The sequence below is a fragment of the Rhincodon typus genome, chromosome 1 (assembly GCF_021869965.1).
Source record: "Rhincodon typus isolate 14 chromosome 1, sRhiTyp1.1, whole genome shotgun sequence".
Lineage (NCBI taxonomy): Eukaryota > Metazoa > Chordata > Chondrichthyes > Orectolobiformes > Rhincodontidae > Rhincodon > Rhincodon typus.
Genome location: NC_063332.1, coordinates 140,678,798 through 140,703,797, shown reverse-complemented (window position 1 = coordinate 140,703,797; position 25,000 = coordinate 140,678,798). Strand labels below are relative to the sequence as shown.

At 40.4% G+C, this 25,000-nt stretch overlaps 1 protein-coding gene across 5 annotated transcripts in view; it reads right to left on the bottom strand.

The window, feature by feature from the left end:
- Positions 1–25,000, bottom strand: part of gria2b (glutamate receptor, ionotropic, AMPA 2b) — a 143,649-nt gene that overhangs the window by 4,926 nt on the left and 113,723 nt on the right. For 4 of the 5 annotated variants that reach the window (XR_007262880.1, XM_048601037.1, XM_048601051.1 and 1 more), the window contains 4 exons: positions 19,740–19,946; positions 18,419–18,789; positions 14,361–14,559; positions 575–822 (listed from right to left, as the gene is read on the bottom strand). Coding sequence is in view for 4 of the 5 variants with exons in the window: in XM_048601037.1 (XP_048456994.1) it covers positions 575–822; positions 14,361–14,559; positions 18,419–18,789; positions 19,740–19,946 (1,025 nt within the window). In the remaining variant the exon portion in view is untranslated. Of the gene's footprint in view, positions 1–574; positions 823–14,360; positions 14,560–18,418; positions 18,790–19,739; positions 19,947–25,000 lie in introns of those variants that run through there. The other variant, XM_048601044.1, reaches the window with a different exon arrangement.

Here is a 25,000-nt window from a genome sequence, read left to right as displayed (position 1 = left end):
TATTGGCATTCTACAGATCATGTGGGAACCTGATCTGCATTGTAGAGAAGCCTTGGCAATTTTTTCAGCAAGATATGCTGCTCATTCCCTTTCAGCCTGGCTGAGCATGGTGTCAGGTAAACCTTGGGTATCAATGTGATAAGTAAGGTATCTACACGCAGCCTTCATTTTCAACTCTTGGTCTCGTGTTCTTTCAGGAACCAAATGGATATCTTTTCCCATGCTTTAAAATTTGTTTTATTCCCTCAATAATAAAACACGTCTGCATGGCACATTCTGAGTTTCAGTCCAATCCATTGTGTTTGCTTCAAGAGCGGAAACCATATTCATTATCACAAGTAAAACAGGTAATTTACATTTAGGATTATAAATATAAATATGGTTTTTTAAAGGTATATATATAGTGCAATTAATTAAAAAGATTGTGCTTAAAGAAAATATAATTATTCCATGAAACTGCAATAGTGAAGTTACCTCATATACTCATACAAACCATAACACAATAGTAATAACACATCAGGGTAGGTGGGATACTATAACAACATTAAGAATATTGTTATACTATTCCACCCACCTTAATGAGGATCCTTTGGGTGTTGCAATCCCATATCCTTTTGAATCTAGGTTTCCTCCAACCTTCATGGTATCGCAAGGTTTCCTTTGTTCAATGTACTCATTCATGGTGGATTCCAGGAGATAAGCATATTTTCCTTTAGACTTTCGTACTCTAACCACACCTTCTGCAGTTGTTTTGACAAAGACAGATGGCTCAGCACTCTTCATATATGCCCACATTTTTTCAAAAAGTGCAATTTTGGATCTCTGCCAAGAAAGAATGATCAACTTACCAGGGACAGTTACACTACCTGCACTTAAAACACTGTTAAATTACATACAGATTAAGGGGAATTTCCAACTTGAGCCCAAATTGAACATAATCTCCCCACAGGGCCAGAATTAGGAGACCTTAATCACTTACAGGTTCATTGAGAGGTCTTAGTGAGAGACCTACATGTGCCCAGCAGGTATACCACTACAACTTTCTGACTTCTTTAGTTCTTTCACACAATCTGGGCATCGCTGGCTGGGCCTGCATTTATTGCACATCCCTAGTTGCCCTGGAAAAGGTGGTGGTGGCCACCTTTTTGAAACACTGCAATCCTTGTGTAGACAGACCATGGTGCTGTTAGAGATCCAGGATTTTGATCCAAAAAGAAGAACATGAATGTGTCTCTTACTCCAGAAAAAACTCCAGAATATCTCTAAGAATGGACTTTATTTTGAGCATTCCTGGATTCCTTAACAGTTGCTCAATGCTAGGTATAAAAGATTGGGAGTACCACACACTGCACAACTTTGTCATATTTGTGCATTAAAATCACAATCAGCGTCCTATAATTAGTGAGGTGCCCTGAGGTGCATATCTAAACAGCTTCTTGTATTTTTTGTCTAATTATTGAATTGGACAGGTAAATGAATGTTCGAGGTCCCTGGCTGATTTTTCTTTGCCAGTCACATATATTGCAGGTAAAAAATGGATAACTAGCAGTTGTAAGTTCCTACCCCGCTCTTTGTTAGACAATTAAATATAGTGATAACTGACTTTTCCAATTGCTAAGGCTTCATATTTAAGACGTGTTTGTTTATAACACCTGTTGTAACACCTACTGAAGGAAACCGTCACCTTTTAAGCTGTCACACTTCATTTCTTTGTTTCCCCCTGGCAGTTAAGATGTAAGGCTCAGTTATGTCTCACTGTAGAAACATCAGGCTTAGAAGGGCAACTGGGAGCTGGAACGTGAAGTAACATTGTGGATAAAAAATACAATGAAACATTGGAGGAGGAGAAGGAGAAAGGAATGAAATTTACGAGAGGGAAAACAGCAAATGTAAGGCACAGTCAGTTGGATGCACAAAATGTGTTGGAAAGCATAACTGAAATGCTGTGCACTGGATGTGACAGAATGAGGTTGCAATTTCATGAACAAAAATGCTGCAGAAGCTAGAAATCAGAGCTAGAAAGAGAAAATGATGGCACTGCTTATGCGGTTAAGCAGCATTTTTGGAGAGGGAAGTAAATGTTGCAGGTCTCTGATCTGTGAGCAGAGTTCTGGCGCAACATCATCAATCTGAAACAAAAGATAGAATGGGCAGTTAGGGTTTCAGGGCAGTAAGTGGCGGGATTTAAAACATGTCAGAACCTCAATGTGATCTTACACCCTTACAGGTTTAAACCAAATAATTTTGCAGGGGTGTGGGAAAAGCCTCATACACTGGTAACCAAGTAATTTTAGGATTCTGGTTTTAACATCCAGTGCTTGGATTTACTCAGCAGTCTGGAACTCTCTCAGGTCAACTAGCTTAGACTTGTTGCTCATTAGAACTCATTGTTCAATGAAGGGATGAAAAGAGTGAATTGAACATCTTGTGGCCTTAGAGTAGTTTAGCTAGACCTATTCCCCTGCCCTTGTGTCTACTCTTGTTCTTCAGTCATTTACCCTAAATCAGTGCCCTTCAATTCTCATGCTTCGGCAATGGGAATGACACTTCCCTACTTATTTGTCTATATACCTTACATCCCTATCCCTTTTGAACATCCCTATCAAATCTCCTCTCAGGCTTCTCTTAGAAAGATAATCTTTGCTTCTCCATTCTATCCCCAAGTTCCTCATCTCTGGTCCAGGTACAATAGCTCAAAATTGGCAGTGTTGGTAGTGAGTCCATGCCAGATTTTGGATCTTGCCAGTTTTCAGGCCTGGCAGTTCAAGCCAGGACAGGGAGGTCAACGGCTGTCCCGACCACTCAGGAGAAGAAGAAAAGGCTGGCATGGGAAGTCAGTAGATAGGCAGCATCAATGTAGCACCTCAGCAAATAAGTCAGTAAGTTACTTTATTGATTTAATAAGAACTAGAATTCATGCATGGCATCTTATAAAAATACTTGGAGCTTGGCCATTTCCAATTTTTGGAAAGCCAGATTTTAGATAAGTTACCTGCACCATGCTCATGAATCTTCTCTGAAGCCTTCTTCTAATGCTGTCACCAGCACTGGACACAATACTCTATTTGAGGCCAAATGAGTGTTTTGTAAATTCATTTTGACTTCCTTGCTACTACATTCTTGGTTTCACACTTCGCTGCACTCATTTCATCTGCCACATGACTACTCATTCCTCCCACCTGTCTGTCTCTTCTTGTAATTTATCACTATTTTTCTCACAATTCAGAGTACTAATACATTTTAAATGCAAACAAAAAGTGCTGGATATACTCAGCAGCTTAACAAAATCCAGGGGGAGAAAAAATGGATTAATGTCAGCTTCTGATGAACAGTCATAAACTGAACTTTTGTAACTAAACTGAACACCTTTAGATTCTGGGTTTTTCTAGAGTCTGTTTTCTTTATAAAAATGCTATTCATATTATCACTTAAGTAATAGGATGTTGTGTCTTCTTCCAGTAAAATTAGCACTCATTGCCTTCAGTGGAGAATTGGCACGCAATATTATCGATGCCATGCATGTAACCTGGTGCTGCAGCCAGCTGATGTGGTTTATATTGTGCTATTGTGTCACTGGCTGTGATATTGTTGATGTTGTACCACTTGTTGGTGATGCTGTTGGTTTTGTTTCATTGGTAAGTGGCTTTGTAAGTCTTATTACTGATCCTTTCTGCTTTTCTGTGTCTTCAAAATTGGATTCTGCACATATAGAATGTCTCCTTTAAACATTTCAAGCAGGGATTCACCATGCTTATTGATCTGCTGACCTCCTCCTGCCTGTGTGTAGGTGAGTTGCTGTCTTGCTGGTTACCAAGAAGGAATGATTTTCCTTGAAAGTATTGTTTTAGACTTTCTTCAACTCAACAGAAATGCAGGCAATTTCAGGACGGTCTTGACATCAGAGAGACAATAAGGCAAGGTTTGAATCTTCCTTTGTCTCTCAGCATTTTGTGAGGATTCTCTTAACTATCTGGATGCAACTTTCAATAAACCCATGTCCCAAGATGTAGGGGTAATGATGTTGAACCTGTAATATTCAACAAATTCCTGTTGCTCTATAGAGATTAACTGGGTTCCACTACTACACATTACTTTTTCAAGAATCCCTTGCTAAGTTAACACAACTTGTACTATTGAGTGGATTGGTGTAGTTCTCAAATCTTTCACCTTTCAGAAAAATGGCAACTTTCAGAAAAAGCCTGCATTAACAAGTTAAAGTACCACTTAATTGTGAGCATAAAAATTGACTCCTACAATATGCCATTATCTCACTAATGCTTTAATGACTATCATATCCTCCTGCTTTGTGTTTCTGTTCTTTTGGCATACATTACAATTAGACAGCATTCTTTTGATGCCTTTGTAAAGGCATATCTGGTACTTATGTGATCTGTCCATGACCTTACAGTTGTCCATTCTCACATCACCATCATGTGTCTCATGGAGACTTTTTTGCTGCATCATGTTGGTTATGATTATCCTGGATTTGGCCATCAAAAATGCTAACTTCCAGTGAGATGTCATCATAGAACAGTACTGCCCTATTGCTGAAGGGTTTGCTGCATCTCATCAAGTTATCCTGGATCACTTGGTGAAAAATATCTGTAACTCTTCATCTTTGCTCGTCTTGTCTCTAACTTGACAAGGTTTCAGCCATGTTACATTATTTAAGTGATAAATCTTTCTACCTGGATATTTTACATCACGTTACTCCTGTGGCAACAATTGAAATAGGGTATCTACCAGTTCTCTTTCTCTCCTGGCTTGTCTTTCAGAAATCGCAACTCTGAAGCTTCAAGAGTAACTCTGCAGAATTGCTGATGCTCTAAGTAAATTTTTCTGTAGATCTGTTCCAGTGATTAATGATCACTCTCCACTATGAATTTTCTCCCACAGAGATATGTACGAAATTTCACACATCCATACATGACTGCCAAAAGCTCTTTTTCCTATTGACGTATCTGGTCTCAGCTGCTTCGTGCTTTGGATGCAAATGCTATTGATTTTCTCTCTTGTTCCAAGGTTCCTTCCATTCCTTCTACTTGCAGATTGACAGGCTTCTCTCAGTTGTAGTATGTGACAGGTACAGCAGGCTTGCCATGAGGTCTGAATTGCATAATATTCCACTGTGTTTTTTGAAATTCCTTTCGTGACTGTGACATTTGGTGTTCAATCACTTTTCTCACTTGCTATGTATTCTAAAATGTGAGATACGAAAGAATTCATGTACTGAATTAAGCCAAGGAAAGGTCTTAACACTTTCTAGTCTCTTGAGGCTGTCATTATTGAGATTGCTGCAACTTTATCATAACTTAGTTTGATTCCTTTAGGTGTAAAGACAAATCAAAAGAACTAGCACTGAACTGTCACATTCACAATATGTTTGTCTGAGTTTAGCATGATTCCAGCTTTCTTTGTTTGTCCATGCCCTTATTTAGATAGCCATGGTCTTTTCCATTTAGACAACAGTTCTAATTATCAACTGTTCTGCTCTCTGCTCCTTTATATCCCTTGCTTTTTTTCTCATTCTTAATTCATGTTTTAATCAATCTGTTTGGAAAGTCATTATACAGGTGGAACTTGAACTCAGACCTCATGGCAAGCCTGCTGTACCCAGCATTCCCAGGCAATCTGTCATCTAAGTACTCACCCAGCCTGAGTACGGTTAACTTCCGAGATCAAGTGAAGCCAGGTATTTTCAGACTAGTATGACCAAAGGCATAATATCTAGGAACTTGAATCACAGCAAAATTGATTTGAACACATAACCTCCTCATGTGAAGCAAGATGTACTTTTACATCTCTTGTATGTCTCATCCACTTTCTGCTGGAAAACATCCTGGCCAACATTGAAGCCGAAAGTTAGATACATCAATTTGTATTCTCTTCAGGATGTGTTCTGTGTTGTTATAGGTGAAGTTTTCTCATCAAGTTTCGTGGTACATGATTGATTTCTAGCACCAAACATTATGGTAACCTTTGCTCTGGCTAATGCTTTGGGATCCATGCAAATTTCTAACTGTTGACTTGGCTTCTCTCTCACAACAATGGAATTTATCCAATCTGCAGGCTGTGACAAATGTCTCCCTTTCTTCCAACTCTTCAAGCTGTTTTTTAAACTTTCTTGTTAATTCTATTGATACTTCCTCTGGAGTTAAATCATTGATATCTTCACTGACCCAGTGATGTGATACTCAAAATCTTCAAAGCAACAATAGTCGTATCAAAACACTGCAGAGGCATTTGCACCAGATCTTCTTTGTTTCTAATTGGAGGGTACTTTTCAATGAGAACTTAGCATCAATCATTTTCTAATTGCTCACTTCAAGGTATATTGAGAAAAACTGTAGCTCTTCATAACTTCTCAACTCCAAGATAGCAGAATTACCTCTTTCAGTGATGTAGAATGTGCAGTTAACGTTGTGTGTCATTTTGATTTGCTTTACTGCACCAACCCTGCTTCCTTTTTTGTGACTAAATTGAAAGCTAGCCACTTACAATTCATACAATCCCTATTGTGAAAAGAGGCTTTTTGGTTCATCAAATCTACACTAACCATCTGAAGAGCATCCCACCCAGCCCCAACCCCAGCCCCAGCTCCCCGTCCTATCCCCATAACCCTGTATTTACCATGGCCAATCCACCTAACCTGCACATCTTTGGGCTGTGACTGGAAACTAGAACACGTGGCGAAAACTCATGCAGACACAGGGAAATGTGCTAACTGCACACAGACAGTCACTCAAGACTGGAATCCAATTCCAAGTCCCTGGTGCCATGAGGCAGCAGTGCTAACTACTGAGTCACTGTGCCGTCCCTCTGACTTGGGTAGTCAGCATCTGTTTTATTCTACTCATGGCTTCATGCATTCTGGCAGTGCCAATGCTTGTTATATTGTGAACTTGTTCTTTCCAATTAAGTGTTTTTGTACCTCAGGACATGGAGAACCCCAAATGAGTTGATCCATCAGCTTTTCATCTTGTTTTTCAATGTTGTTAAGAAATTGTCAACAGACTACCAATCTGCACTTTCATTTAAACTGCTCAAATGCCTCTTCAATATCAATCATTTCCCAATTGAACACAGGCTGGAGCTACGCAACCATTTTGTTTCTGCACCATTCACTTTGCTTCCTCTCCTTTTCTGGCACTAGTTTCAGTTGATTTTTCACTAGTTCACTAACTCAACATTAAATCAGTTTAAAACATTTGTGTTTTTTATTTCCTGCTGCCAACAGATTGTGCTTTCTTGTTCCCAGAAGTGTGAAATATTCACATTTGTGGAGTCAAATGCTGGAGTTTGTTGTATTTCTTAAAGCATACCATGTAGTGCAACAGTAAATCTGACACCCTGGGTTTATATTCACTTAATCTTCCTAATTTTTTTTTACGAATAATTTGACTGTACAAAACAGATGTTGCCAGACCTGCAGTTTTCCCACCATTTCTACTTTTCCTATGAGATTTCTGGATGATGCAGTATTCTGCTTTTGGACTTCTACAAGTTTTGAGTCAACTGCAAATTTTTAAATGTTCCTCTGAGCAATCAAACTTAAATCATTATTATAATAGAGATCAAGTAAAGCCTAATACTAACCCCTGGAGAAACACCTTTATTCAGCCCAAAAGAAAACAATTCAGTACAACCTCCCTATTATTATCCCTTTTAATCTATATATTTCAACTTTTTTGATAAGCTTATTATTTGGTACTGTTTTCCAGACTACTACTTTCCCATCATCTATGTTAAAATTGACTTGTCTTGAGTTAATTGGTTTATCCTTACACTTTCCTTTGAACAAGAAATGTTTACTCACAGGTTTAACTCTAAAAACACGTCTTCACCACTTTGAAGCTGATTTTTTACTTTTTGGAAGTCAATTCATTAGTGACTTTAGTCACTTCAATCTCAATTTTCCTGCTGTCAGCCTTCACTGCAGCATAGGAGCAATGAATGCAGCTAAAGCACAGACGTCTGACAAGGAACAGGTGCAGCCTTACCAACTATAGAAGCAGCAGGAGCCATACCAACAGATTCAGCACCAGGAGCAACAACTATTGCTGTAGCATCAACAAGCACTCAGAGGGATAAAAGTCCAGTTCGCAAAAGGTTGTACCCACAGCATAGGATACACCAATAAAGATTTAGCTTTCTCAATCAGCGCTCCTCTACTGGCTTAGAGTATGAGAACACTTGTTTGTATTTCAGTGAGTCACCAAGGTGAGGGTTTCCTGCATTTGGTGTGAAGTGGCAGAAGTAGAGTGCAGGCCATTGCTGGAGGCTAGCATGGACTTGGTTGTCTACCATATCTTATGCTTCAGCCAGTGACCACTGATTCCAGGGAGATGGACATCAGAGCAATTCGCTGAGATATCACGGCACTCCTGCTGGAGGTGAACTCCTCAATCTTATTGCACGGGTAGATGTTGCCTTTTGAATTGCTGACAGAAGCATGCACACTTCCCTTTGCTGCTTCACGAGTGCCCTTTTCAAGGCTGGCTCATAAGGCTTAGCATCCAATTCCAGTTGAACAAAGCTTTGTGTATATGGCACTCTTTAGAAGGGCTCTCCATTAGTCTTTGTCACCATATTTGCTATACTCAAAAATTCCATTCAGCAAAACTAGCTGAGAAGAGGTGGCACGGTGGCTCAGTGGTTAGCACTGCTGCCTCACAGCGCCAGGGACCCGCATTCAATTCCATCCTCAGGCGACTGTGTGGAGTTTGCACATTCTCCCCGTGTCTGTGTGGGCTTCCTCTGGGTGCTCCACTTTCCTCCCACAGTCCAAAGATGTGCAGGCTAGGTGGATTGACCATGCTAAATTGCCCATAGTGTTCAGGGATGTGTAGATTAGGTGGGTTATAGGGGGATGGGTCTGGGTGGGATGCACTGAGGTTCGGTGTGGACTTGTTGGGCCAAAGGACCTGTTTCCACACTGTAGGGATTCTATGAAACTATGAATATTCTATGACATCGTGCTCACCATGTGACCAGCTAGCCACCTCTAATGCAGTACCCACTGATTCAAGTTCATCTGTACTTGTGGAGGCTGTATGTAGGTTATGTAATGATGATGGTGCATCTTCATGGAGCTCACCCTCCCCCAAGAACTTTTTGGCCTTGTCCTGCCACAGATCCACCATCACTCTGAAGAACCTGTGAGAGTTCAAAGATGACTTAGTTCGGACTGAGGGAAAGGGTTCAACTTCGACATGGTATTTCAGTCAGTGCTGAAATCAATCCAACATGAGTTGCTGTTAATATCCAAGGGCCAATGTGATATCTAATACTGTTACCAGGTCTGCAAGCCACCCCTATCTTTTCAATGCTGATACCCAGAATATGATTTCCCCTTTTCAGACTAAATATGGGAGCAGTTGTCATTTTTAAGTAACTTGCTACCCGCAGTGCTGGGAAAACTCACCATATCACACGCCAGTCAGCTCATTAAGTGCTGACTAGCAAGTGTTGGTGAGCTCCTCAACCTGTCACACACCTCATCCCAGATTGCCAAAAGCCGCTGGCCAATTAGAGGCCAGCTGTTTCGGGGTCCTGTGAGCTAGTGGCCAATGCTTACTCTTGAGTCGATCCTACAGTGAGAGGGCAGGTTTCTTTCTTCTGCTTTTCACAAGGAGGAGATCATGGGGGAGACGGACAGTCAGGAGTTGAGGCCATGGGCAGGTGCACAGGTTGCTTTTCAGTAACCACCCCTTCGCCCTCAATCCATGTTTCTGACTGCTCTTGAATTGGGGTAAATATAAGCACCTCACAAGCTGGTGGGTAGGTTGCCCTGGTTACACGGCCAGAAAACCAGACACTTTTGTCACCTACCAGAAAGGCAGGTAATTAAAGATGTGTGGGTTGAGGTCCTCACATGAGCAGTAATTGATGACTTATGGGCCTTAATTGCTGGTGACTCAAGGAAACCCTCAAAGGGCCCCAGCACTTGCTATCGCCTCACTTCGTAGGTGACAAAACGGGGGCAATTATCTCTCCAGAGCTAATATGTGCAATTATTTTCCTTTCACACCACCTCCAGGGAGGGGAAAATTGTCTATACAACCTAAAAATCGGCAAGGCATCCTTTTCCAATATAGCCAGGGTGGCTATGGCTTCCCCCACCCCACCTCGCCACACCTCCGCCCCACTCCACACGCTAACCCCCACGCCCCCGTTTGTCTGCCTCTCCCCAGAGTTGTGCACTTATTTCTGCAATAAGAAAAGGCAGAGAGTTATTAGTGTGAGAGCAGGAATGTGTGGATGCAATGGAATGAGAATTCATTGAAGACGGCTGAGAGGGATAGATGCAAATAGTTGTACAATAATGCTGAGTGTGAATATTGATTATTCAGGTAGAAATTTGAGGAGGTGCGAAATAGAAATATATATGTGGAACTAAGGTGTGTTCATCAGTGCTGTGCTGGAGGACACTAGTGAAGTCAGGGAGTGGTGTGCCATTCATTTTTTCTGATCTAATGAGGTCAGTATCTGATTCTGTATCGAAGTCCTGGGGATCCCACTCTTGCTGTTGTGAGCTTCCACAACTTCCAGCCTTGTCTGGTCAAAAACAAAGTTGCTGGAAAAGCTCAGCAGGTCTGGCAGCATCTGTGAGGGAGAAAACAGAGTTAACGTTTCGGGTCCGGTGACCCTTCCTCAGAACTGAACTTGTCTGGTCAGTTTGGGTGGCTGGCTTCTTCCTCCCATCTTGAAGAAATAGCATGTCCCTTCTGACCCTCACTGTCTCCAAAATGACAGTCAAGGTTGAGCCAGGCAAAAAAAATTCCTTCCTGGGCTTCAATCCATTCATTTGCCTCCAACCACGCTTGCCCAGCTGGTGTTTCTGCTATCGGCTTGTCACTAGCCTTCCTGCCGCCTGTGGGTCTGTCAAATACAGATCCATTCATTGATCGACACACACAGATACATAGACACACAGACACATCCATTCATTCATCCAAGGGGTCAAGGACCTCAGAGAAGAAGTCCCAACTGCAAAGAATTGCCAAACAACAGGCAGCAGCTCCTCTGCATTAAGCAGTACCATCAGGAGGCAGTGGCTGATACCCATCTAATCCTTGGATGAAGTAGGGACTGAAGCATGGGTGAGTGAATGTGAGAAGGAGGTCAGGGGGTAGAGATAGCAGAGGCAGGGGAGAAGGAGATCAACAACAACGGAATGGAGGTGGCGCTCAGCTTGGCCCCCTCTCCGTTTCCTGATGCTAGGTCCTTTGATGAGGCGCTAAGTACTTTTAAGTGAGGTAACCACACATATTCTCTCAAGATTCTCACAAGCAAAAGTTTGCTTTTCATGGTCCCTGCATGGTGTGGACCCTGTCCACCATTTTGTTAATACCAGCATCAGTGATGAGGTCTGTTACTGGCCACATAAAGGCCTCAAATAAAGGGACTTAATTGGTGGTGGGTCAGGGAACTCATCTTGGATATAATCAGGTGGGAGGGTCGAGGTGACAGGTGTCAGAGCCTCACATGCCACCTTCCTATCTGATAAGATCCCCCACATCTCCAAATGTGCCATAGGAGAGGACACAAGATTTTGCCCTATTATTCTCCTCACAGATGCTGCTTATCCTGCTGAATATTTCCAGTATTTCTGCATTTAGACAATGCTGCAAAGGAAAAGATAGTCATACAGTATGGAAAAGAATAATCCTATTGGATTGATAAATAAATTACAGGTAATGATGAAACAGAAAGCAATGGAAGAGGAATTTGGTGATGAAAGCCCTGTTAAAGTATGTTTCAAATATTCCCAATCGAAACCAAACAGACTGATGAATTGGGATGTGAAGGAACCTGGCATAGGTAATGGTTAATCCACTTAATCGTTAAGGCAGTGAAGATTTTTCACCATCAATTAAGTAAACAGATTGGATGAAATCACACCAATGAGAACACACAATTTTTACCAGATTATTAACATAATTTTAGATATTAAATCTGGATTGATCTAAAAAGCAATTGAGAGTTGAGAAAGAAAAATAGCATGCAGGTCAATTTAGGGGACCTGAAACCTGAAGATGAATGTTACAAAAGGGAAAGCAAATGTTCTGACAGAATTGGTTATAAAACAAGTCCTGCTTCATTGTCACTGTGTAGAGGTAATGCTGTCTGAGAAGATTTCAAGGAACATTGTTCTCAATAGCACTCCAGAGAATGGTCTCTCATGGTCAGTATTGCACTATGTCTGCAAGGGGATGCTCTTAAAATTCAGCTCAGGGCTGATCATTACTGTTATTGAATGTGTCAGGTGTGCTGGCAGTAGCCACCCATTCAAAACTTATCCGAATTTAACTTTTCACTTAAGTCAACAGACAGCAAAAATCACCTCCAGTACAAAATGGGTGTGATCGAATCCTTTCCGTGTTCTGCTGCACTAATTGAGATGCCATCAGCCCAAATATGCATCCGCTCTCTACCAACTGCTATTGCTGGCCTCAACACCTTTTCACCACTCTGTTATATCCTAAGCACTCCAATGGTAAGCATTCTTACTTGGCACCTTGCTCATCGGGCACCCTCCCTATCTAGCACCCTAACCACCTAACCAACTGCCACCCTAACCTTATATACATAAACTTTCACAGCAGCCGTCAAAGTGCCTGGCTGTAATGCTGGACATTTAAGTTCCAAAGCATGGTGCACTGACTGCTGCAAGAGGGGATGTCATTTGATTTCACCCAGCTAATCTGCACTACGGGTGATACAAAGATTGTGGAGTTGCTGATAGTGAGGAGGATTGTCAGAGGATACAGCAGGACATAGATTAGTTGGAGGCATGGGCAGAAAAGATGGAGTTTAATCTGGACAAATGTAAGGTGATTCATTTTGGAAGGTCAAGTACAGGTGGAAATTATATAGTGAATGGCAGAACCCTTAGGAGTATTGAGGGATCTGGATGTGCAGGTCCACAGATAACTGAAGATGGCAGTGCGGATAGATAAGGTAGCAGAAAAGGCCTATGGCATGCTTGTCTTTGTGGAAGGGGCATTGAGTAAAATGATAGACAAGTTATGCTGCAGGTTTAAAGATCTTTAGTTAGGCCATACTGGTTCTGGTCACAACACTACCAGAAGGATATGGATGCTTTGATAAGGGTACAAAAAGGTTTACCGGATTGTTGCCTGTATGGGGGATTTTAGCTATGATGAAATGTCGAATAGACTGTGTTTGTTTCCACTGCAATGCAGGAGATTGAGGAGCGACGTGATAGAAGTTTATAAGGCCGTGAATGGCATGGATAGAGTGGGAAGTATGAGTTTTTTTTTCCCCAGGGTGGAGGGATCAATTATTAGGCCACACAGGTTCAAGGTATGATGGGAAAGTTTAAAAGAGGTATGCGAGGCAAGTTTTTCACACAAGGAGTAGTGAGTACCTGGAACACGTTGCCAGAGGAAATGGTGGAAGCAGACACAATAGCAACATTCAAGAAACACCTGGACGAATACATGAACAGGAAGGGAATAGAGGGATATGGATCCTGTAAGTGAAGACAGTTTTAGTCTGGAAGGGCAATATGTTGGCACAGACTTGGAGGGCTGAAAGGCCTGTTCCTGTGCTGTATTGTGCCTTTGTTCTCTTGTATTGATTTCAATTACACTCTGTATTTCTGAAAGAGGCAGGATCTGAATTCACAGCTAGAGATAAAACAGAATTCAGTACAGTTATAAACAAATATGAGCAGAATGGCAATTTGACTGTGATTACCCCTCCATGGAATAAGCTAGCCATTATATTTGCCTGTATTATCTTTTCCTGGATGGCACAATGATGTTTTCTTCTTTTCTAATTTTATTTTCATAAGACAGTACTAGTGCTTCAAAATAGTTTACATTTTTGACACTGGTGTCTGTGTCCAGCAGTGAAACGAAGAGAGTTAAAGATGTAAGCTGAAGGTTCCTTTTCTGTACCCCAATAATATGTCAGATTCCCAACGGACTAGTGTGACGTTACCACTTTTCTGCATCAGCTATCTTTACATTTTTAGTTGTATAGCACTGCACAGCCATTGAAATATGGTTGAAACAGAATTATTATTGCAAAGTACGCAGGCAACTTGGGCGCAATGTGATTCCATTAATTGCAGGGTGGAAATGACCTGACACAATTTATTTTCAAGTGAATTTGGCTGACTGATAAATATTGGTCAAGACACCAATAAAACTCTGCTATGCTCAATGTATAAATAGAAACTCAGTGATCATGAACTGGATTATCAAATTCTTTGCATGATCAATGTTATGCTTTAAAAATGTTGATGCTTTCTCAACCGAATCATAGTCAGAATAACTCTTTCACATCAGAAATAAACACAATACAAAGGTAAAAGTACCCTATCTTACCCTAAAGAATTCTTTTGTGGATCCAGCGTCCAAAGTTCCATATGCAATATCTGTTTGCTTTGCAAGATCCTCCGCACTTTCAATGGGAGATACCATTCGTTCCACCGTCAGGAAAGCAGCTAAGTTAGCCGTGTATGATGATATTATGATCAAGGTAAAGAACCACCACACACCTCCAACAATTCGCCCCGACAGGGATCTAATAACAAGTGTGAAATGGATTTATAAAATGAAGTGAATGCTTTCGTTGGGACAGAATGATCAATCATGTCTTATTTTGCACCGAATTTAGTTACAGGGAAGCACATTAAGTGCATATTATGGCCATTTTTGAGAACAATTAAAAATCAGTTCATAGATTTTATGTCTACTGGATGATTTGGGAAGATAATGCTTTAATATTATCAAACCTACACAGCTCTACAGTTATTTTTTTCAGGAAACAGTATCATTTGGGCCTAATAGACAATAAAAAGTGCATCCCTGCAATAAGACGATTGCTAGCAATATGAGAATACGCCCGATGAAAACAAATTACAAACAGTAGACCTCCACAGTAGATTTGTGTGAATTATTTACGTGGTATACAAAATAGAGGCAGAAATGGGATATTTATACTCCAAGTACATATAGTATGGTTTTACACAAAGACCGCACCAAATGCTGGAATGATTAGTTTCACTTAATCTTAAAAAGACATTTAGAACATTTAAAACAGTTTATACACAGATATGAGAAGCTAAGCATTTCATACATAAAAATGCAAAAGCTCAACATTCAGGAAACAACTTTTGAGGTGAGCTAGAATCAAGGTGAATTATTTACAAAAACACAATATAATTTCTCAAACCCAGGTGCTTAATGAAAGAAACATATCATAAGCATGGGAAACAAATTTGTTGCAAACGCACAAGTTTTGTGCATGCAAAACAGTTAAGAAATCCAAAAGGTTTTTTGTAGTTGTATTCTTTCTTTCCTCTCATCTTGCTCGAAAATTGCAGGAGAAGTTAAATTTCTTTGAATTGTACTAAGTGGGGTTAAAATAGAGATAATCTAAGTAAATTCCCACTACTGTTAATTCCATCAAATAATCTAATGGCAACATTACTTTGCTTTTTTTTTATTTCAGCTGCAATATTTGCATACATCTTAATTTACCAGAACTGTAAAGGTCGCTGAACCTGCGAGGTACCCCCGTAGATCTTTTGGTACCAAATTATTTTCTTTAGTAGCATTGGACCTATTCTCCAAGTACTCAGTGCCCTTCTCTATTTTGATAGCAATAGAGTCACATGGATTACTGATCAATCACTTTAACTTCTACATTCACAAAGATATTTCAGAATCAACAAGTAAAACTAAATCAAAATTTTTAAAAATCATATCAAAGGTTAATGTCTGGTAAGCTTACACCAGCTGTCATTTCAGAGCTTCAATGGATTTCTTTTTTTGAAACGTGCTGGTTTGCTAATTTTGTAGTGCAAAAATGGCCATATTTCACGTGTTAATTCAAAACAGTCAGTGTTGACAGACAATTCAACAATGAGGACATCATATTCGAACTGTTCAGATACTTACCTAAAAGAAATAATTCCTCTGGTTGCACATTTAAGAACGTGGCAAACATATGTTTTCTCTTAAAGGAATTTATACAGTAATAAGACAAAGCAACCAGAGCAATTCTTCCCCCTTGGTGTCCACAAATCTGCACTTTCCAACAAAGATCACTGTATATCTTAAGAGTGGTTGATTTCTCCCTTCTGAAGCCCAAGGAAACTCACCCCCTGCTGAGATCATCTATTCCAGCACAGACCCAGTAGTGGTCTTGGAATCTATGGCTCAGGAAACAATGCAAGATGAATTTAATGCTCATCATCAAAATAATTCCTTTTGTAATGTTCACATTAATGTTTCTAATAGTTATAGCCTTTAACTTTTGCTTTTTTTCAGGTTTTTATAAATCTGAGAGTAATTTTGTGGGATTGTTACCAAATTTTACCACAAGTACAAAATTACATTAAAATAAGAAAATAAAATCTAGCAGCAAAACTTTTTTTTTGTGAAAGATAGCTGCAAAGATGAGGATTTTTAAATTTTAACATAATGCACCAGGTTTCAAGAAATTATTAGAAATTAAGCTTTCCTCACCTGTCAAACCTATAAAAGGGAAAAGGTACAGATATAAATTAAATATGGTTTTGTTTACTTTTTATTGAAAACAGTAAGAGTGGTTTAATAATTTTCTTCATCAAAGGAGCTGGATTTTAGCAATCCTCGATTGCACTTTCTAACCTAGGTAAGGAATATATTACAACGATTGAATATTCTGTGTGTAATTCATCAGTGGATCTTAGTCACATTGTAGAGGCAGAGGTTGAGTACAGCCAGGAAGCCACTCACCTCGCCTCCTTAGGAAAGGAGGATAGGCTGTTGTAGGAATCATTACCAACTGTGATCACACACTTCTTAATGGTAGAATAAACAGATCTTCAAAGCAGTTGCTCTCTCAATGAACCTTCAATACGCTAAGTCTACCATTTTTGTGCTTTGAGTGGTGCCAGTTATAAGACTATGCATATAATTGCTTCTCCAGTATTCCAACTGAACTAAAAATAGAAAACTCATTACCTGCTTAAGACCTGTACTATGAAAATGGAAAGCATTATTCAAATAAGGTTGACACAAGATGTTAAGATGAATCCAACAGCTACCATGACAAACTGTGAGCTCATGATCAATGGTTGATTACCGTGATTATTCACCAATTACCAATTATCATGGCTAGGTGTGACCAATACGCTATTAATAAACTGCAAACAACTTGCTTGTAAGTAATTATTCATCAATCATTCTTTTGCATATGTAAAATAATTAAACATATTTGTTTAACTATGAAAGGGATTGGGGAAAAATACTATTATTTTCACAACTACCAAGATAACTGCCTTTCCTCAAATCGTGATGCAGAATACAATTCATTTCTGTCATAAAAACAATTGTAAATGTGCTTCAAATATTCAAAACTGAATCGAGTATTGCCAGGCTAATGCTGAAAGTGCTGTACTTAGCTACAAATGTGGAAGTTTCTAATCTAATCGATTTATATAGTTTCGCAAACAAAATGAATAATGTGCTAAACAATCCACAAACAAGACATATTAATCAGTGTGTAAATTAATGAAAATTGAAGATCAATAAATAAAATATTGTGAATTTATCATGACTATCAACTATCAAAAATGCACATCTGTTTAAAGCCTTTACTTGATGCAGTGACTAACAGTGTCGTTCACAATAAATGTGTAAGGTTGAAGAATTTTAACTGATCGTAGTTGCAATAGATAAAGCTGCATATGTATATTAAAAGGAACATAAATTTTCAAAAAGTAGAAAAGCAAAGATGATTATGTCTGCCCACAATACTATCTCAAATAAATATTTCTAGCATATTTGATGTTTAGCAATGGATTTCAATGAAAGATCTCTGCTGTCTCAATTAAACCTGTCAACAAATTAATTTCAGAGCCAGGAACCTATTAAAATAAATTACTGTACCGGTTATCCCCTTTTTAAAGTTTTTCAAAATCATGTTAATGTTATAAGAAACAACTGTATGGACGGATGGGCGATGATCTAACAAGGCTGGAAATTCTTACCATTTGTCATTGTTCCTCTCGTTGGCTTCTGTTAGGTACACATAACCATTGATTGTAAAATGGAAATATGCAGCAAAAACACGGTACCCCTCCAAGAGGACTAAATAATGACTGTAGCCTTATGCATTTTACAGTCTCAGCAGCATGGTGCATATTAGTTCACTGTAGAAATACATGAATGATATTATAAGATATCATTTGTGTACTTCTTCGATCTGAATAAAATATACATTTTTCATTATTTTCCCATTTTTACAGCCAATACATTCAAATAAATTTTCATGTTATTCCTTTTCTCCTTTTTGTATAGGGAAAATATCTGATTTAAGTGCAAATATATATCCACCATGGCATCAGATAGGGACCGAAAATGCACAAAGCTAAAATGCTTGAGTGACCAACCTTGGCGAAATATCGCATCCTTGCTGCATAAAGGCACCCAGAGAAAACCAGAGACTATTAAATATCCCAAATTCATTTGTTTGGTCGTTACTTTGTGTTTCCCGTCCATCTTCGTATTCCTCAGTGTGCCACTCATATGGACTAAATCTGCTGACCAGGAATAAAACTACGCTGACCCCGATGTAAGCGAAGACAATGCACATCCAGATTTCATAAGCTAATGGATCTAGAAAGGAAAATACTCCTGGTTTCGACTTCTGGGGCTTCTTTATCATGATGGATATCCCAAGGCTCATGAAGGGCTTTGAAAAATCGATCACCTCTTCTCTTACCAATGTTATTGTCAATGGAGCTACTGCAATATCTGCTTTCTGCAGAGACAAAACACAGGTAGAGAAAAAAGCTGAATTTAATATCATTATTAATAGGTAAGAATGTAATAGATTGACAATGTACTTTTAACCAAGTAAAAGTAATGTTCAAACACTGGCATTTTTCAGTCCAATTTTGTCATTGATATAATTACTCAATACTGGTGAAGATTCTCTATCAAAAAAAATCTTCTGTCCTCATTAATGCTTCTATGTCTTTCCTATTGTAATTTTAAATATAATTATGCTCAATTATTGTTACAATGTTGAGGGTGGTTGTTCCAAGGCTGTTGCTTTGAAATATTAGTCAAGGCAAGGCTATAGTTTAATTAAAACATAATATAGTAATACCACAAAGTCACAACTACCTTATTATTTAAAATTACTAAGATGATAAACTCAGTGCCCTGTTATGTCTATACTCATTTATTAATTTAAGTATGAATATGAACACTTCTTAATGATATGGAAACTGTTATGTCTGGAGAGATACTGTTTGTTTATCATGATTCCATGCAAAAAGATTTGATCCAATATTAAAAAGGAAATGTTATTCAACAAATATTGCCAAGTGCAGACCATTAGCAACATTTTATTTAAAGGTTGGCATTTGTGCAACCAAACCTGTAATGTGAAAATATTTTACATTCATCTTTCATTAAATGTATCTTGTTACTTTAGGAAATGTAATTATCCATCATCATCACATGATTTCCTTGATTCCTTCATTTCTGGAAATAACAGAAGAGTATCTTACTTATATGTAGTCAAGATACAAGTAAACAATAACATTTCCATAGGTTCTCACAATAGATATATTGCCTATGTGTCAAAATCAGCATCATAACTTTATTGTCTTCTTGGCAACCGTCCATTGTGTATTAAAGGCATGGGTACTTTAATCATTGACTGAGCTGGAATAAAATCATTTAAATTATTTGTTACCTTACCCCATAGACCAGCTCTCCCACCATTCCGTTCCAAACTTTTGTTTCCCCATCCCTAGCGCCATACTTCCCATCAGGCACTATGGATAGTTTGTACTTAAAGCCACAATGTTTGGCTATTTCTGCAGCTAGATCAACACAATAGCCTTCGTACTGGTCATTTCCTTCGAATTGTTCATAATTTTTCTTCAGCATAACGTAGGGTGATTCCTATGGTAGAAAGTTTGCATCATAAAACACAATCTGTTTTAAGGTCAATTTCAAGTTGTACAGCATTCTCTGAAAAATGTGGCATTCGTTGCCTCAGCTATTCTTGGTCTAGCAATGGAAAGTTCACAATAGTTTGAATTTCTTTTCAGCCTGTGGTAGAATATATGGGGTCCATTTGCTGCTTCACCTGGATGGCACAGCAAAAGATAGAAGTTTACTGTGGAGCTGGAAAAGCACAGCAGGTCAGACAACATCCAAGGAGCAGGAAAGTCAACTTTTGAGGCTGAGACCTTTGTCAGGACTGGGGAGGGAGAGGGGGAGGGGAGCTCAGAAATAGATAGAGGGAGGGTGTGGGGCTGGAGAGAGGGTAGATGAGATGGAAATAGGTGGATGCAGGTAGGGGGTTATTGTGGGTGGAGCGGATAGGTGAGGCAGAAGATGGACAGGTTGGGGGTGGAGAGATTTTGAAGCTGGTGAAGTCAATAATTAGGCCATTGAGCTGTAAACTTCCAAGGTGAAATATGAGGTGTATTCGTCCACTTTATGTTTGGCCTCACTCTGACAGTGGAGGAGACCAAGATGGACATGTCATCAGAGGAGTGGGAGGTGGAGTTAAAGTGGATGGCAACCAGAAGGTCAGGTTGGTTGGTGTGTGCAAAGTGCAGATGCTCTGCAAACCAATCCCAGAGTCTGTGTTTGGTCTCCCCAATATAGAGGAGATTACATTGGGAGCAACGGTTACAGTAGATGAGGTTAGATGAAGTGCAAGTGAATCTCTGCCAGATTTGAAGGATTGTTTGGGGCCTTGGACAAAAGAGAGAGGGGAGGTATAGGGGCAGGTGTAGCACCTCCTGTGGTTGCAGGGAAAGGTACTAGATGTGGTGGAGGGGTTGGTGGGGAATGTGGAGCTGATGAGGGAGTCGTGGAATGGACAGACCCTGTGGAAAGTAAACAGGGATGGGAAGGGAAATATCCATTTGGTGGTGGTGTCTATTGTAGGTGATGGAAATGTTGGAGGATGATGCGGTGTATTTGGAGGTTGGTGAAGTGGTATGTGAAGACTAAAGGGACTCTATCCTTATTGTTGTTGGGGGGAGAGGGTTTGAGGGCAGAAGTGCAGGAACTGGGGGAGATGCAGTTGAGGGCATCCTTAATAACAGAGGAGGGGAAACTACGGTCTCTAAAGTAGGAGGATATCTGGGAAGTCCCACCTGCACTTCATCTAATTTCATCCAATCATTCCAAATCCAACAGAGATTCACCTGCACTTCATCTAATCTCATCTACTGTATCCATTGCCCCCGATGTAGTCTCCTCTATATGGGGGAGACCAAGCACAGACTCAGGACCTGTTTGCAGAGGATCTGCACTCTGGATGTACCAACCAACACGACCTTCTAGTTGTCATGCACTTTAACTTCCCCTCCCACTCCCCTGGTGATACGTCCTTCCTTGGTCTCCTCCACTGTCAGAGTGAGGCCAAACATAAACTGGAGGAACAACACCTCATATTTCACCTTAGGAGTTTACAGCTCAATGGCCTGAATATTGACCTAACTAGCTTCAAATCTCTCCACCTTCAACCCTCAATCTGTCCATCTTCTGCCTCACCTATCTGCTCTACCCTTCCCACTGATCAACCACAACAACCTACATCCACCTATCTCCATCTCACCTATCCTTACCCCAGCCCCACCCCATTCCTTCTATTTATTTCTGGGCTCCCCTCCCCCTCCCCAGTCCTGATGAAGGGTTTTGGCCTGAAACATTGACTTTCACTCTCCTCAGATGCTGCCTGGCCGGCTGTGCTTTTCCAGCTCCACTGTAGTCTTTACTATCTCCATAGAAGTTAATTGTCTGGGAAAACGTGGATACAAACTCTATTTTCTTTTCCATGGGTTATCACATTTGTTGTCCAATGAACTGTTGCCAAAAGCATCATTAATATTACTGTTCATACACGGCACGGTGCCTCAGTGGTTAGCACTGCTGCCTCATTGCACCAGGGACCCGGTCTACCCTCGGGTGACTATCTGTGTGGCATTTGCACATTCTCCCTGTGTCTGTGTGGGTTTCTGCCAGGTGCTCTGGTTTCCTCGCACAGTCCAAAGATGTGCAGGTTAGGTAGATTGGCCATGCTAAATTGCCAATGGTGTCCGGGGGTGTAAGTTAGGTGGATTAGCCATGGGAAATGCATGGTTATAGTGATACAGTATGAGGATGGGTCTGGGTGGAATGCTCTTTGGAGGGTCGGTGTGGACTTGTTGGGCTGAATGGCCTATTTCCACACTGTAGGGATTCTATGAACACAATAATCTCAAAAGTAGCATCTACATCTATGAGTTACCACTAAAATTGCTAAAAATGGTTATTATTGTTTGAATGTTATCTAAAAAAGGTCCTTGCTGTTAATTTTCAAATTCTGAAACCTTCTATCTGGTTACCCCTTCATCCTCTGACATTTAAATGAAAACAAACCAAGTTTGTCCAATATCTCCTCATCACTAAAATACTCCAAATTATCCTAGTAAACCATTTCTGTACCCTGTCCAAAGCCTCCACATTCTTCTGGTAGTGTGGTATCCAGAACTGTATACAATATTCCAAATGTGGCCAAACTAGTGTTCTATATAGCTGAAACATGACTTGCCAATTTTTATACTTTATGTCCCAACTGATGAAGACAAGTGTGCCATATGCCTTCTTGACCACCTTATCCACTTGCATTGCCACTTTCAAGGAGCTGTCGACCTGTACACCTAGATCCCTCTTTGTGTTGATGCTACTAAGGGTTCTGCCATATACTGTATACTTCCCTCCTGCATGAGATCTTCCAAAATGCATCACCTTGCATTTGTATAGATTGAACTCCATCTGCCATTGTTCTTCCCAAGTCTCCAGCCTATTTATATCCTACTGCATCATTTAGCAACCCTCCTCACTATCCACAGCTCCTTCAATCTTTGTGTCACCTGCAAACTTACTAATCAGCCACATACTTTCTCCTTCAAATCATCATACATTACAAACAACAGGGGTTCCAATACTGATCCCTGCAGAACACCATGTGCTCAGATCTCCCATCAGAAACACACTCTTCCACTCCTACCCTCTGTCTTCTATGACTAAGCCAGTTCTGTCTCTGCCTTACTAGCACACTGCGGATCCCATGCAACTTCATCTTTTGTAAAACCTGCTCCAAGGGACCTTGTCAAAGGCCTTGCTAAATCAATGAACAGATCTCCCCTAATTCCCATTGACTCCAGTTTTGCTAGGGCTCCTTGATGCCACACTTGGTCAAATACGGCCTTCATGTCAAGGGCAGTTACTCTCACATCACCTCTGTATTTCAGCTCTTTTGTCCACATTTGAACCAATTTTGTGATGAGATCAGAAGCTGAGTGCTCCTGATGGAACTACAGTGCAGGCCAGTGAACAGGTTATTGCTAATCAAGTGCTGCTGATAGCACTGATGATGACACTTCCTGTCACATTACTAATTATCGAGAGAAGATAGATTTCAGTTCTGTAGACGCTGAGCCTGGTGCTGCATTTGAGGTCCTGGTCTTCAATCACACCCTTCGGAGGTTGTGCTGGCACACTGAATGTGAGGTTAAAGCACAACATCAATGTCTGTGCTTGTTGACAGTTGGCGCCAGGGGTAAGGAAATAGTTCACATTGCCCAAGGCCTCATTGTGGATTTGTTAACTGGGTGTGTGGTCTGGCAAGTGTGGTATGGCAAGGGCAGGTTGGTGGAGAACCTTTGTCTTCTGGATATTTTGTCTTCTATCTTTTTCTGTCTTCTGTGCTCAAATAAACCTCATTGAAGGTGTTGACGGTGGCTTGGAGCCCGGCACACTGGAATGTCCACAGATACAAGCATTGCCTGTATGCTATAGTTCAATGACAGAGGCTGAGCTGATCTTGGATCCGGCCTGCAGGCAAATGAGTCTGAATAGGTTCCCAGTGGTTTTGTAGATTAGGTCCATTGCAGCAGGGTGAAGTTGAGCATTGCTATAAGGAATTTTGAGAACAGTGTTAGTGTTCAGTCCAAAAGTGAAGGTCATTGGTTGATCTTTTGCTTAACTTGCTTGTCCTCATGGATCTGGTGGGAACGGGGCAGGAGACAAACTACTGGGGACAGTTGAAATGAAGGACAATGCTCTATAATCCGTCGTGATTGACAGTGTCAAAGGCTTTTATAAGATCAAAGAAGTTGTACAAAAGTTGATACTATTCCCAGCATTTAGAGAATTCCCAGCATCTACAAAAAGAACTCTTTAGCAACATGGAGATGATGATTGAGGAAGATTCTTGCAATAACTTTTCCTGTGGCCAATAGTAGGGAATTTCATCTGTAGCACTGGAGTTGAACACACTTCCTGAAGATGGTCACAATTACAGCACCTCAGATTTCTCCTGTCATTTCATGTTCTCCTCTTCAAATATAAAGGTTGAGGCTGTGTTGTCAAAGTGCTTCTCCACCATAATTTAGAGCTCCTGATGCCTCGTCATTCTTTGGCTGTTGAATAGCCCTTTCTACCTCACACTGGATTTGGGTTGTGCTGAGATGGCGGCAAGTAATATTCTGTGGGATGGAGTTGAGGATACATGTTGAAGACAGAGTTCTGAGGAAGGGTCACTGGACCCGAAACATTAACTCTGTTTTCTCCTCCACAGATGCTGCCAGATCTGCTGAGCTTTTCCGGCAACTTTGTTTTTGTCTCTTATCAGGGTGTTTGAGTGCAACAGCATCAATTTTCCTGTGGCATTATTTCTAGGCAAGACCCTGGCACAATTCTTGCACATTGCTTTTAGTCACAGTGGTGTATTACCTTGGCTGCAGTCATCAATGTCACAGTTAAAGTTACCTTACAAAGAACAAAGAACAAAGAAAATTACAGCACAGGAACAGGCCTTTCGGCCCTCCAAGCCTGCACCGATCCAGATCCTCTATCTAAACCTGTCACCTATTTTCCAAGGTAACAAGGTGCAGAGCTGGATGAACACAGCAGGCCAAGCAGCATCAGAGGAGCAGGAAGGCTGACGTTTC